The sequence below is a fragment of the Heloderma suspectum genome, chromosome 7 (assembly GCF_057233095.1).
Source record: "Heloderma suspectum isolate Gila_16-S chromosome 7, 16-S_ref, whole genome shotgun sequence".
Classification (NCBI taxonomy): domain Eukaryota; kingdom Metazoa; phylum Chordata; class Lepidosauria; order Squamata; family Helodermatidae; genus Heloderma; species Heloderma suspectum.
This window is the reverse complement of record NC_139464.1, coordinates 43,718,239-43,733,642: the sequence shown is the minus strand read 5'-3', so window position 1 is coordinate 43,733,642 and position 15,404 is coordinate 43,718,239. Positions and strand designations below refer to the sequence as shown.

General features: G+C 43.6%; 1 protein-coding gene and 1 long non-coding RNA gene across 3 annotated transcripts in view; one reads left to right on the top strand and one right to left on the bottom strand.

Moving 5' to 3' along the window:
• The window catches only part of LOC146339645 (uncharacterized), a 20,476-nt gene extending 10,775 nt beyond the window's left edge, over positions 1 to 9,701 (bottom strand). The window contains exon 1 of the long non-coding RNA XR_014784291.1: positions 9,385 to 9,701. This is a non-coding gene — a long non-coding RNA (uncharacterized LOC146339645). The remainder of the gene's footprint in view (positions 1 to 9,384) is intronic.
• CBX6 (chromobox 6) overlaps positions 8,886 to 15,404 on the top strand; it is a 24,033-nt gene continuing 17,514 nt past the window's right edge. The window contains exons 1-4 of one of the 2 annotated variants that reach the window (XM_084809864.1): positions 8,886 to 9,213; positions 9,370 to 9,413; positions 9,674 to 9,739; positions 9,925 to 9,991. In XM_084809864.1, coding sequence (XP_084665990.1) covers positions 9,145 to 9,213; positions 9,370 to 9,413; positions 9,674 to 9,739; positions 9,925 to 9,991 — 246 coding nt within the window. In that variant the 5' untranslated portion in view covers positions 8,886 to 9,144. The remainder of the gene's footprint in view (positions 9,214 to 9,369; positions 9,414 to 9,673; positions 9,740 to 9,924; positions 9,992 to 15,404) is intronic. The other variant, XM_084809863.1, reaches the window with a different exon arrangement.

Here is a 15,404-nt window from a genome sequence, read left to right as displayed (position 1 = left end):
AAAGAGAGGTAGAGCTGCGTGTCATCCGCATATTGATGACACCGCACCCCAAACCTCCTGATGACAGCCCCCAGCGGCTTCACATAGATGTTAAATAGCATTGGGGAGAGGATGGAACCCTGTGGCACCCCACAAGTGAGTAGTCACGGGTCCGAAACCTCCTCTCCCAGTGCTACCCTCTGGTACCTGCCGGAGAGGAAGGACTGGAACCACCGCAATACAGTGTCTCCAATGCCCAACCCTTCCAGGCGGTCCAGGAGGATACCGTGGTCAACGGTATCAAAAGCCACTGAGAGGTCGAGGAGAACAAAGAAGGAGCATTCACCCCTATCCAGAGCCCTCCTCATATCATTCACCAAGGCAAGCAAGGCCATTTTTGTCCCATGCCCAAGCCTGAAGCCCGACTGAAATGGGTCTAGATAATCGGTTTCTTCCAAGTGTTCCTTCAACTGCATCGCCACCACCACCACCTTGCCCAAAAATGGCAGATTTGAGACTGGGCGAAAGTTGTTCAGAACTTGGGGATCCAAGGAGGGCTTCTTTAAGAGCGGTCTTATCACTGCCTCCTTGAGGGCTGATGGCATCACTCCCTCCTCAAGGGAGGCGTTCACCACCGCCCTGGTCCCCTCACCCAGTCTCTCTCTGCAGCCCATAATGAGCCAAGATGGGCAAGGATCAAGTAAGCAGGTGGTCGGCCTTACAGATGAAAGCACCTTGCCCACTTCATCAGAAGGAAGAAGCTGGAACCGATCACACAAAACCAGTTTGCCACAGGCCGCCTCTTGTTCACTAACTGTATCCACAGCGTGCGGAGTAACACTCCTAATCCGATCAATTTTATCTGCAAAGTGCCTTGCCAAGGCCTCACAGGAGGCCTTAGAATGCTCCAGTGGTTCCAGAGCCACAGGACCGACCAGGCTCCGGACCACTTGAACAGCCTCCTGGGACAGCACTCTGCAGACGCGATAGAGGCAGCATAATATTCCTTTTTTGCTGCCTTAACCGCCACATGATAGGCTGAAGACACAGCTCTAGCCTGTGTCTGATCATCTTTGGAGCAAGACTTCTGCCACCAGCACTCTAGCCGTCTCACCTCCTGTTTCAGAGCTCGTAACTGCGGACTGAACCATGGTGCAGTCCGAGCCCTGTTCAGGGGGAGAGGGTGTTTCGGAGCCACCCGATCTAATGCCGCAGTGATTGCAGCATTCCAGCCACCCACCAGGGTCTCGACCGAGTGGCCGTTGGTGTGCTCCAGAGAATCCCCAAGCGTGTTCAGGAATCCATTCGGATCCATAAGACGCCTGGGGTGGACCATTTTAATGGGTCCTCCACCGCTGCGGAGGGCTTGTGGAATCGAGAAGTCTAACATCACCAGATAGTGATCTGACAATGACAAGGGGGGGGGGTGGATATACCCCCGACTTCCAGATCACTCCCCGCTTTTCCAGAAACAAACACAAGGTCTAGGTCATGACCGGCTACATGGGTGGGCCCAGTTAGAATATGGTGCAGCTCCCAGGAAGCCATGGTCTCCATGAAGTCCCGAGGTGCTCCTGTGAGGATGACCTTCAAATGTACATTTCTTTTCAAACAAGTATAATTTTAATATGCTGTTTTAATCTTTTTATTCTTTTACTGTTTCATTTCTTGTGTTTACTGCTCCAAAATCTGTTCTAGATATGGAGGGTTATACAAGTATTGTTACATACATACATACATACATACATAGCTAGTGCTCATCTGTTCCCAGGTATTGATTTGAGGAGGGGCCTGTTGCCCTGCTTTGTAAAACTGAGTTTTGCTCTCTCTTTTTTTCCCTCCTCCCTCCCAATCCCTCTTCCTTTTGTGCTGTGTCTTTTAGATCCCAAGCCCGATGGCAGGGGCTGTCTCATTATAAATCTTTGTAAGCTGCTCTGGGAGCCTTTTTTGGCTGAAGAGGGGAGTAAAAATACTGTAAATAAACAAATAAGTGGGATCTGCAATAAGACATTGACCTAAGAGCAAGAGTGATTCTGTTCAGGGAGCCAGCCAGCCAGCCATTCCAGTTACATTTGGGTTGAATCCAACATTAGCCCTCCTTGGGTAGACCCATTGAAATGAATGGGACTTAAGTCACTCATGGCTAACTGAAGCCCCATTCATTTCAATGGGTCTACTCTAAGGAGGATTAACATTGAATGTAGCCCATAAGCAATCACAGGCTTGAGCAGGGTTTTCCAATCTCTCCCCACTGCAGGTTTTCTGTTTTCGTTGCCAACATTCCCTGGGTATTCAGCATGCTTAGACCACAATGGGCTTGTGTGAGTGTGTGTGTGTGGGGGGGGGATTTCTCCCCTTAGGTTCCCCCAAGATTTCTTTGTACTTCTGCAAAACTTGGGGTTCCCCTGAGCATACAATCCTGTTTGTATTCGCTACCTGCATTCGCTATTAGAGGTTGTGATTTTTGGCTATAGCTGTAGCCAGTGGAGGCTGGTGGCTCTGATGTCATTGGGGTGGTGAATCTGCTCCGGGTTTCAGTCAGAACCAGTCAGAACTGCTTCATACCTTGGATAGCTCCTTTAGTGTTTTGACTAGTTCTGACTGAAACCAGGAGTGGATTTACCACCCCACTAACATCAGAGCCACCAGCCTTATCTAAACCGTGTGCCCTAAAGTTTATTTCTGAGACCATAAGGTCATATTGTATGGTTACTTTTTTAAAAAAATGCTCAGCATGCCCAGCTGTAGGATGAAGTCAAGTCTCCTGTGCACGGTTTCTGCATAGGCTTCACAAAATAAACATTATGAGGTCTCGGGCTAATGTTCTTTGGAAGCTAAAGAATATATAAAACAAGAGAACTGCAGAATGAAAATACTTTAAAAGGCAGGCCTACAGTTCTATAGCACTTGCATGGACAGTACATCTCAAGCCTGACTACCAAGATGCTGACTCTGAAAACATTATGCTGTCCTGTTCCATATAACATTCTTTCTTCCCCTGTATTTTTTCTCCTTTCTCTAAAATTAACCTGCTTGTTGTTTGGCAGTTCCACCTTGGCCAAAATCACTCCTCAGAAGAACTAGATATGGCTGCTGATGAAATCCTGCTCATTTGTAATAGCATTTGGTCCTGCCTTAGCAGGATGTGATTTCCCAAGATCAGGAGCTCTTCGGAGGGCTTGTTTTCTGATTAGGAAGAAGCACAGTTATATTTCCAGCCATGGTTAAGCTCTGTATTCTGCAGATGAAGTCCTGTAATTTGTTTTGTTGCAATAGCTGAACCACTCTACCTCTCCATTTGGATTTGTCTAAATAGGTTATTGAGTCAATATTTGTTTTACACCAGCCACTTCTTCACACTTCTTTCCTCCTCTGTAGTATCATATTAGAAACCGTTGACCTACATCGTGCATGAGTGTGTGTGCGTGGGTATGTGCACGCATGCATGCATGTATGGTAATAACTCTGATTTTGTGCAACAGAGTTCAGAACATTGTTGGTCATTTAAGTGAGCTGTCAAGTCAGGCCTGAGCAAATCAGAACACAATCAGCACATAACAAAACCCCAAAAAGTTTTTAAGGCTTTTCTGAGTTGTGATGTGGGGTGAATCTATTTATTTTTATTTTTTATTACATTTATATCCCACTTTTTTCCTCTTGGAAGGAACCCAAGGTGGCTCCCATGGTCTTCCTCCTCTCCCTTTTATCCTCACAATAACCCTGTGAGGTAGGTTAAGCTGAGAGCCAGTGACTGGCCCAAAGTCACCCAGTGAGCTTCATAGCCAAGTGGGGACTAGATCCCAGATCTCCTGAGTTCCAGTCAAACATGAAACAAAGTTCTATCATTAGTTTTACACAAAGCCCTTCTCAGAGGGCTTTGCATAAAATACTCTGCTGCCATTTTGAAATTGGATAGAAAGTGGTAGAGCAAACATGCTTCACAGCATTTTGTGTTACAAAGGCTTGAAAATTCTCTGAAATTAATTGTGGCCCACTAACAGAATCTTTTTCTCTCTCTTCCTTCCATCTATCCCTACACCACTCCATAGAGATGTTCTAAAGCAGGGGTGGGGAGCCCATGGCTTTCTAGACTTTGTTGGACTGCAATTCCCATCAGCCCAGTCAGCATGACCAATAGTCAGAGATGATAGGAACTCTAGTCCAACAACATCCAGAGGGCCACAGGTTCCTCACCTGATTTTTTTTTTGTGGGGGGGGTGTCAATAGAGTGCAAGTAGACTGATTTATCATAGAGGGCAAACTTAATTCTTGAGTAAAATACAAGGCAAAATGCCCATCCCTGCTTCAGTTCCTTGATTGTGGCATAAGAATAACTTCCCTCTTTCTTTCACATAGGCTGCAATGCTATACCCACTTACCTGGGTGTAAGTCCCATTGAACTCAATGGTGCATACCTCTGAGTAGACTGCAGTGTTATGCTACTTTTAGAATGTCTCTGTGAAGGGTGTGGTAGAACGATGAAGAGTTATATATAAAGAAGTAGCAATAAATTTTATTCATTCCTTATCAGCAAGAGATCACAGCAATTTTGAATCATGCATTGCTGACCAAACTTGCTAGCAAATGTCACAAAAAGTGATTTTTCACTGTGATTCTATAACAAATATTCAAAGCACTGTGGGAATTATATCTGAGAGGATTTCAAAGTAGGATTCAAACTAAATTTATTTTTGGCTTTGGGGAAAATATTAGCAAAAGTAGCTGTACATATTTGGATGCTTCTCTGTTCAAACATTTATTTGGGAAATAGTGTATTTGCCAAATTTGCAATTAATAGAAATTAGTATTCATTATCTATTTGACCCTGAACTTTTTGAGTGATTGTATGAATTCATGAATTGTGAAGTGAATATTGGTATGAAATGATCAAACAAACAAAAATGACTGAATGTTGTACAACAAATTGGGGAAACTCTCTCTCCAACTCTGTGTGTGTGTGTGTGAGTGTGTGTAAATGCAAATGAAGACTACTCTAAGTTTTAGCAAAGATGTGAATTTGGTTCACTGGAATAAATATTGCAATTCAGTTTGCAGATCTGAGAAAACAAAGCAGTTTATGCTCTGACCATTTATCTAATACTTTTTAAACCCAGTTATATTACTAGCTTTCCCAGCATCTCCTAGTAACAAGTCCCTAAGGTGTGTGATGTTGCCATATTGGTCTCAAAGAGAAAGGAAACAGGGTAAGAGTATGAAAGCATCTCAAATGGAATCATATGGAACCCTAATTATGTGGCTGACTTTAGTCTTATCCATTAATTCCCTCATCAGTTTCATTCTGCAGTGATTGCAAGCTTGTTTTCCTTGCGTGCTTCCCCTTTAGGGCATCTACTGATTGTAAATAAAACAATGTAGCAAGCGCTCTCCAGAGTGCTGATTGCTCCTGCGATGTAATCATGTACCTTTGCAGCTTATCAGAGCACTTAATTGCTATGTATAATGTAAAGAAAGTGGGCAACATAGGTAGTAGCAATAAAATTTATTGAACTGTACAGAAAGCAACCTATAATTAAGAAGTAGTAGATCCTAAGATGGCACAGAACTTTCTGGACTGCAAATGGTTTGAGATGGTAGTTTATTTAACGGAGCCACTGTCTGGTTTAGAAGGGACCATGCACAGTGATGCTTCACACATCATGTGGTGACAAACATATTTATCACACACATACTGTATATGCAATAGCAAGGTGTGTCCAGTCTCGGCTCCCTGGCATGTGTACATGTGTGATGCATGTAGCCATCAGAGATGGAGGTAGCAGCAGCAGCAACCAGGAACCCCTCCATCATGCCTAGATACATCTGCAGCTGAGAATTCTCTCTCCAGTTTTGTGTGTGCATATGTAAAAAGGTCATATGTGAAGCAGCCCACGGGGAATGCTAAAATCTCAGAAGCTGGTCCATTCATCTCATGAACATACATTTAAATGTTCATTAACATGTAATGAACATTTAGTGATTCAATACCCCACCACTCTGTCATTTTCAGTGCAAGTGACTGTCACCTCCTGACTACTGCCACTAAAGCTGAGCTTATGCAGTTCATATATATATGTTAATGCCTTGATGACTGCAAGATCAAGTGCTGAAATATATGTGTGAATCTGCTATCACAGATCAAATACTGCTGCAGGAACTTACATTTCACCACACATCTCCTCTCCTACATGATAGTTTCCACTGGAGGTAGTTGTGAGTTTGACTGGCTTATTCACTGTGAATGAATGGTTGAGACCTTGATAAAAGAGCACTAGGGTGCAATCCTATGCATGTTTAGATAGAAAAAAGTCCTACAACTCCCAGCACGCCCCAGGCAGCACCTTAATGGCTGTGGATGGTCCCCTGAATGGGTAATTCACTTGTAGGGGTAGTGTATGAAAAGTAAGTTCTACCCATGGGTTTTCAAGAAGCAGCAGTTTGGATGCACAGAGGTAGGGAAAAAGAGCTGAGAGTTTCTGGCTAGTTAGCTGAAACTAGACTTGCATGTGTGAAGGATGGGGCTGCAACAGTTGCTCCCTGAGATATTTGTTGCCTAGTGTTGGAGAGTCTGTTTGCTTCCACTATAGTGTTCTGTAATATTTGTAAATATTACAAAGACAAGAGTAAGTCTCCAGCGCTTTCTCTTCCAAAGGAAATGAAGTGCTGTTGTACTATCCCTGCATGTCTCACTACTTCGAAATAGGGAGCATACAACACAGTTCTCATAGTTAGATGTGAGTCATTTAGTCATATGTTATTGAGTGATATATGTGCATATGTGAACCAGACCTTCCTGTTTATTCAATACTAATAGCATGAAAAGCCAATGGTTAGGGTTTTTTCCTACACCAGTGTACATGTGTCATACTTTTCTTTTTGATGTAAACTGCCTTGAGCACTGTTCTGACAGTAGAAAGGTGGGATATAAATTTTCCAGATAAATGTATGTAGGGAAAATATTGCATGTGAAGTCACCCTGAATATCCCTTTAGAGGCTGTGTTGAGATATCTTTCTTCTTTACATGATCAATACAATGTGTGAGCTAGAAGTTTGCTGATTTCCCCTGTTGCAGCACCTACAATTCTGAAGTCACCATGCCCAAATTATATTTCACACAGGAACAAGCAACAAATGAATAAAACAGCTGCAAGTAATGTAGGAAGTCCTTAATTTCTTTTGTTTTATTTGTTTCTGGAATGAGCTTCAGTTAGGGGTTCTTCAGGCCCCTTCTTTGCAGGTCTTCAGGGAGGCTCTTAAGACCCACCTGTTTTTGCTGGCCTTCACATAATCTGTGGGCCACAGGTGTTATTGGTGTTTTTATAGTGATTTATAGTATCATTGTATATTTATTGTCTATCAGTATACTTCTATAAGTTTTTTTAATCCTGTACACTGCCTTGAGAGGGTTTTACTTTTAAAGGTAGCCTAAAAATAACTTTAAATAAATGAAGTAGAGAATTAAGGAGCAATTCTGTGTGTGTTTAGACAGAAAAAAATGTCCTACAACTTCTCAGCTTCCTTTTCCCAGGTCTGTCCTCCCCATTTTCCCACATAAAGGCGACACAAAATAAACACCCAGGAGTCTGAATACAGAGAGGTGAAGAATGCTTGTGATGTACTATTTAACAGGGAAGGACTGTTTAGAGACACAAATTGTGACAACAGAGCAAGCCACATAGGGTGCAATCCCATGCATGTTTAGATAGAAAGAAGTCCCCCAACTCCCAGCACTGCTGGGAGTTGTACAACTTTTTTTGGTCTAAATATGCATAGGATTACACCCTTAAGCTTTTATGGCTCTATGTGTGGGGCAGGTAGGATTTTTGAAGTCTTTGAAATTTATTACTTTTTAAAATTTTCTGAACTTTTAGGAGATCAAATAAACTAGCAGATGGCACCATAAATCTTACCTCAAATACTCCAAGCCTCATCCCATGGTTTCAAGCTCAACATTTTGCAGTGCTTAGGTCCCAGAGCAAAAACACCCCACATGGAATCTTACAGTCACAGGACCAAATCGACAATGTGATTTGATTCTTGGCAGAACTGGACTGAATATGGCCTATTTTCCAATACATTTTGAATTGTATCAGTTGCAAGGCTACTCATTACTGCTTATTATTGCTATTGCTCATCATTATTTTAATCTGTTTAATACTATTACCTTTGAATTAATTTATACTTGTATCTGAATTGTTGCTATTGTTAATACTAGATGCAATTACTTGCAAGGGATACTTCTACCTGTTACAGCCAGCCAATTATATTTCAATCATATTCTTATTGAGGGTCCATTGATTTGTTTGCTATTTTCCAAAACGTCCCATCTCCAAAATGACATTTTGAGAGTTAAAAGCTTTCTGATTCTAATATTTTGCTCTTAGTGAGGTCAGAAACTTGGTCTTTTTGTTTTGTTTTTTTAGGGCGCAATCCTATACATGTTTAGACAGAAAAAGTCCTACAACTCCCAGTATTCCTCAGCCAGCAAAGCCAGTGCTGGGAATTGTACGACTTTTTTTCTGTCTAAACAACCATAGGATTGTGCCCTTAATTATTCTTCAAGAAGCTTTGCCACAGAGGAAAGAACATCATCAGAGCAGGAGCGAGGAGGAAGCAGGGAAGTGAGACAAATATGAGTACAGCGGGCGGTGGCGGCGGCGGCGGCAGCTGCTGAGAAAATGGAAATATTCTAGCGGGAAACAGTGAAGGGAGGGGGCGCTACTCCTGCCGGCGAGTCCGCGCTGTACTTTCGCGTCCTTGCTCTCCGCACGTCCACCACCCCTCTTAAGCTTCCAATTTACCCGCGCGGCCCCTTTAAGAGCCCGCGCCTGCGCCTTGCCGACTTTCCTCCCTTCGCCGAAAAACAGCGGGCGCGCAAAGCAGGAGGAATGCGCGCGCGCGCGCGGGGGGGGAGGTTCGCTCGCGTCACGTGCCTTCGCAGCGCGCGCGGTGGCGGCGCGTCCCCGCGTGCGTGCGTGCGCGCGCGTTCACGACCCGCTCCAGCTCCGCGAGCCGCTGTCGCGGGAACGGCAGAGCCGCCCGCCCGCCCCAGCCAGCCAGTCAGTCACTCACTCAGCCCTGAGGAGGGAGGAAAGGAAGGCGAGGGAACGGGCGGGATTATTATGGGCTGTGGGTGCCGCCGCTGCTGCTGCTGAGGCTGAGCAAAGATGGAGCTGTCTGCAGTGGGCGAGCGGGTCTTCGCGGCCGAATCCATCATCAAGCGGCGGATCCGAAAGGTGAGCGACGGGCCAGCGAGGAGGCCTCGGCCGGGGCTGCCATTGCCACCTCTCTAACCTGCGCCCGTCTCCGCCTCTCCCCCTCCCCGTTTGCCCTTCTCGCCCCCCTCTCCCCCCTCCCGCCCCCTCTCTCCGCCAATTCCCCGTATTTTGCAGGGACGCATCGAATACCTGGTGAAATGGAAAGGCTGGGCCATCAAGTGAGTGCTCCTCTGGCGCCTGTCGCTCTCTCCCCCTCTGTCTGCATGAAGCCCCGTTCCCGCCTCCTGGGCCTCTCGCCGGGCTCATGTTATGCGCCCCCTTCCCGGGTGCACAGACGCACGGTGGCGTTCTCTCTTGGTTTCTCTTCGCCCGCCCGCCCCCCAGCTCCGCCACAGACGCTTGATATCTGTATTTCTCCCTCGCCCGACCCCCCTTTTGCCTGTGCCTGTTAACTGTGCCGGTCTGCACACCTCTGCAGGTACAGCACTTGGGAACCTGAGGAGAACATCCTGGATTCCCGACTGATTGCAGCCTTTGAGCAAAAGTAAGTCGGGAGGTTGATTCTGCAACGGGAGGGGTAGCAAGGAAGTGCTACGGGTTCATCTGCTGTGGTCGAGAGGTTAAAATGCTTTAAAAAAAAAATTAAAAGACGGAAGTTCTCTTTTTTTTCTTTTTAAGTTGTCACTTTTCTTTAAAAGCATTTAATTTCCCCCCTCCCCCCCCACAAAGGGAACGTGAGCGTGAGCTGTATGGACCTAAGAAGAGAGGACCCAAGCCTAAAACTTTTCTGCTGAAGGTAACTCTCACTTTAATAACTTTGCTCTAATCAAACTGGTTCAGGCTACCATGAGCTGATAACTTCTGAGTGCTTAAATGTCACATACATTTCTGAGAAAAATACAGTTAAAAACAACAGGGTGAATTGTTGAAAGGAAGCAGGTAGAATTTAAAGCATCACAATGCTGTTTTCTGATATATACCCAGGGATGCTCTGCATAATTGGAAGGGGGCAAATTTGCTCTTGATCGCTCCTCTGTCTTCTTAATAGTGGCTGAATGCACTCTCTGTGAACAGAATTCAAGCTAATACATTTGAGGAGCTGTGTATTTGTCCATTGTTTGGTCACTGTGTTTATTACCCCTTGACAAATGGATTGCTGCTCGCTGAAAATCATGCAGTCCAGCCTGCACTTGAGAAAGTGAGTTTACTTAGGATGTGACAGTCGCTATTTTGCTATGTCCAGCATTCAGAATTCCCCGAAGAATTCAACTTCTTGTGATTGTACCACATTTTAAGAAGTGCTCGAAGGCTTTGTTATTCTAGTGCTTGGTCAGAATTTTGAAGATGGGGTATGCGAACTACCACTATTTTAATCTTATTGAATCATATCTAAAACATAATGAAGGACAAGAGCATCTGTGCCAAAGTAAACTGGCCAGGAATGTGTGGGAAAAGCCACAGATCTTAAACTTATCTTCTGAAGTTTCATGATATCTTGATTGCGATCTTACCTATTTTCCCCCAAAATAAACATTTTAGACCAAATTGTTTAAGGCTACTGTGATCGCAGCACCAAAAGCAACTTCAGAGGTTTCTGTCCATGAAGTCTTGTTTTTGGCTGTAAAAGTGACAGATGTATGTACCTGTTTTAACTCTCTCCCAACCTTTCTGAGGCACTAGTTGGTACATGAGAGGCAGAGCAAGTTCGGGTTCCTTTTCTCCCTAATGTTTCTTTCAGCTGTTTTAATATTCAGAGCTGTTAATCATGTGAATTTTGAAAGAATGGGGAAAACTTGAACCTTAGATGTTGAGGCAGGTTTGCAAAGTTGGCATTTAAACCAGTATATGCAGTTAGGAAAGGATGATCCATCATGGGGTGGAAAGATTTAAATACCCAAAGCAGATATTTGCAGTTCATCAGGAATAGGAAAATTCTGGTTGCCTGAGTGCCCAATAACTTGATGCTGGGACCTAGGAGCCTGAGGGGAACATTCCAACACTTTTCTCAGTGAAGGGTGCAATATTTTTATCCAGGATTTGCAAAGGTGCCTGTGCCTAAAATTTGACTCATATGTATATAGGTGGTCTGATAATTGGTTTGACTTGAAAACTAATTAGACTTTATCACAGACTAATTCTAGATGCTAATGACTGAGAAATTCCTGGCCTTTCTGATGTAGTATTAAAATAAGGATGGGCAATTTAATATGTTCATGGGAACCACTCATGCAATGCTCTGGGGACCAGAGTTGTGGTTGCACAAACTGACCCCTTCACAAGTGGCCAAGCTCCATAATAGTTGGTACCAACTAGTAGTAAGGGCTTATAGTTATGGAGCATATGTGCTCAGGTACAGCATTGCATTCAAATTTTTGTTGTTGTTCAGTTAAACTGTGACAGATCTACATCTTATTCCTTGATTTTCCCCCCCTTATAAGTGAAGCTGTGGGCAGACTTTACCATACCTTGATTAAACCTTGATAAAGCTGCTTTTGACCAAATGAAATTGCTTTGATATCTGGATCCTGTCCAATGGGGTGGGCAAATGGCCATCCCTGCATTAAATAATATTGTGCTCCTTTATCAGTGAGTTGTAGTTGGTATCTCCTACATGCCAGGGATGGGTCAGACCACAGCTTTTGGGATTTAGATAGGAAAATTGCATATGACTGAAGAGAATACCCAAGGCGAATGTAGTGAATTGGTGCATATGTTTATACATTATGGAGGTTTTGGAGATAGATATACTATTTGCAGTCTAAATTAGATGACTTAAAGCATGTCATCCTTCATAGATTCTTATCAGCAGAAAATTAGATACACATAGGGTGGATAGCTCTCTATGCAGTATAAAAGTCTGAGTTGAGCCTGTTCCAATCTGAGCATGACTTTCATCCTGGCTTTATTACCACTTCACTTGCATTCCAAGATATCATTTAGGTTCTGTGGAAGAGCAGAAACTTAAATATTGTGGACACATGTATATATTTTTTTCTTTTTAGCCCCCATCTTAGAATCATAGAGTAGTAGGGTTGAAAGGGGCCTATAAGTCCTTTGAGTCCAACAACATCTTCTGTTCTCTTGGCCCAACATGCAAGGCAACTTTGCCACACTATGCCTTCTTTGTGCTGAACAACACTTTGGCTTACAAAGTACGCAAGTCTAGATTACCATATAAATAACAAATTTGAAGGTGGGTGGATGTGAGCCAGAAAGCGTTAATCAGGTGGTCAGCAGCATGCAGTATTTTCTAAGTTCAGTTGGGAATTTCCCATTCACAGCTTGCAAGATCTAGCTTGTGGTCTACAGATAAATAAGGTTTGTAGCTGCATGCCTTGACAAGTGACGCTTCCCCCATCACTTAAAATCAGTTTTGCTTTTCGTCTTCTATAATTTCTTCATTAAGTTATAATTTCGGGACCCTTATCTCCCACTGTGGCATTTCTTTCATTCACAAGTGGGGAGAGATCATTCTGAGATGAGGGGAACCCTACTCTGGTAGTTGCAAGCTGGTAGAAACTCCAAAAAGAGAAACTAATGATTTTAGCCATTTATTTTTCAAGAAAAGCCACTTTTATTAACAAGGATAACATTCTTTTATTAAGCTTGTAATAATTGTGTATTACAATATCTTCCCTTATGTGATGATATGGGTTTTCCAGAAAATTTTGAATTAGAAAAATGTCCAATGCAAATTTGGGGCTGCGGTGGCTTAGTGGTTAAGACGCTGAACTGCAGACTGGAAGGTCGGCAGGTCAGCAGTTCGAGACCCGAGTGCTGCATGACGGAGTGAGCTCCTGTCTTCAGTCCCAGCTTCTGCCAACCTAGCAGTTCGAAAGCAAGAAATTGCAAGTAGATAAATAGGTACCGCCTCGGCGGGAAAGGTAACAGCGTTTCGTGCACCTTGGTGTTCAGTCATGCCGGCCACATGACCACGGAAGCGTCTTCGGACAGTGCTGGCTCTTCGGCTTAGAAACGGGGATGAGCACCGCACCCTAGAGTCGGACACGACTGGTTGGGGACACCTTTACCTTTTACCAATGCAAATTAGGTTACTTTGCATAGGGTCATCTGCATTGGAAAATGTTCTGATACCCTAGATGGCACCAGATGTTTTGTCCTACAGCTTCCATCATCCCTCACTATTGGCTATGCTGGTTAGAGCTGATGGGAGCCAAAGCATCTGGAGGGCCACAAGTTGCCCACCCCTGCCCTAGAGAGATATAATTTAGCACGTATATTTTACTTGTATTTAGTAAACAAAACCAAAAAAAAAGTACCCCATGTTAATTTTTTGTCCCGGTATACTACAAGTATTTGACATGAAATATTTGAGGAGGGAAATTAAATCACAATGTGATTTAAATGTTATATATTTTTATTGGAACACTTGTAAAAAAAAATCAAAGGCAATAGCATATGCTTCCTTTATATTGTTTGAATTTAAGGAAAAAACAAAGGTACTGAAAACTGTTTGCACGCTAGTTTTAGCAACCCAAAGAAATATTCATGCTGACAACCACTCATCTATTTCAACAGAGTTCACTTCTCTTCCACTAAGGTTGTTAGGGCACCTTCAGTTTTGCTGTCACTATTAGTTCAATTGCACTGTAAGACATATGTATTTCAATAATATATATGTGTTCTCTCACATATGTGGTAAATAATCAGGACAATCGCCTGAAAAACATTAATTAGAACTTTAAAATTGCCAGGCTTGCCTAATATTGTATTTGCAATTGGAATACATTCATTTTTACTAATGAACTTATGAAACAAATGTTTCTGCAGAAAAAATAAAGCCTTGGAAAAATTTCCATTTTGGAAAAATGTTCGGACCTCGCATCATGGCTGTTATGTACTATCAGTACTATCAGTGTAAATTGGTCCTTATACTCTTCATAGGAAGTGATTGAGACAGATTATTATTATTAATTTTAGTTATTAATAATTATATACCACTTCCTATTTGAAACAAATCCTGAAGCAGTTTACAAAAGAAAAACAAATAAAAAAGACTACACCCACAAATATACGCTCACAGTGATATTAGGAGGCTGGTTCAAAGATAGCTCATGGTTGGGGGAAAGCCAAAGCCAACAGATATGTTTTCAATAAACGCCAAAAAGACACTGCCATTAAGGCCTGACATACCTCAGAGGGGAGATCATTCCACAGGGCAGGTGCCACTGCAAAAAAAGCCCATCTCCAGGTCGCTGCCAGATGGAAATCCATAGGCACAGGCAACAGGACCTTCTGTGAAGATCGTAATGGCCTGGGAGGTTGGTATAAGGGGAGATGTTCCTTGCGATAACCTTGTCTTGATTTGAATAGGACTTTGTATACTACTGTTGTTGTTGTTCAGTCGTGTCCGACTCTTCGTGACCCCATGGACCATAGCACGCCAGGCCTTCCTGTCCTGCGCACTCTCCCGGAGTGTGCTCAGGTTCATATTCATTGCATCGGTGATGCTATCTAGCCATCTCATCCTCTGCCGTCCCCTTCTCCTTTTGCCTTCAGTCTTTCCCAGCATCAGGGTCTTTTCCAGAGAGTTTTCTCTTCGCATTAGGTGGCCAAAATATTTGAGCTTCAGCTTCAGTATCTGTCCTTCCAATGAGCACTCAGGGTTGATTTCCTTTAGGATTGTATACTACTACCAAGAGGTTAAACCTAGCTTGGTAGCAGACCGGCAGCCAGTGTAGATCCTTTAGCACTGGCATAATATGTGTGTGGTAAGACTCCACAGTCAATAAGATAGTCTCTGCATTCTGCACTAGCTGCAGTTTCTGAAACAGACTTAAGGGCAGCCCCACATAGAACGCATCTCAAGGTTACCAATTCATGGATCACAGTGACTAGGCCATCCCTATCCAGGAACAGGTGCAGTTGGTGTACCAGCCTGAGCTTGTTGTAGGCACTCCCTGCCACCAAGGTCATTTGAACCTTCAGTGACAGCAATGGATACAGGCACACCCCCAAACTGCGAACCTGTTCCAGTGGGAGTACAACCCTATCCGGAGCTGGTAATTCCCCTAATTTCCAGACCTATGAACTACTCGCCCACAGTGCCTCCATTGTCCCGATATTCAGCTTACTGGACCTCATCCAGCCTCACACTGCATTCAAGTACTAATCTGGGTTGTAAATGGCCTCTCCTGATTCACATGTAATGGAGAAATAGGGTTGGGTATCATCAGCGTACTGATGGC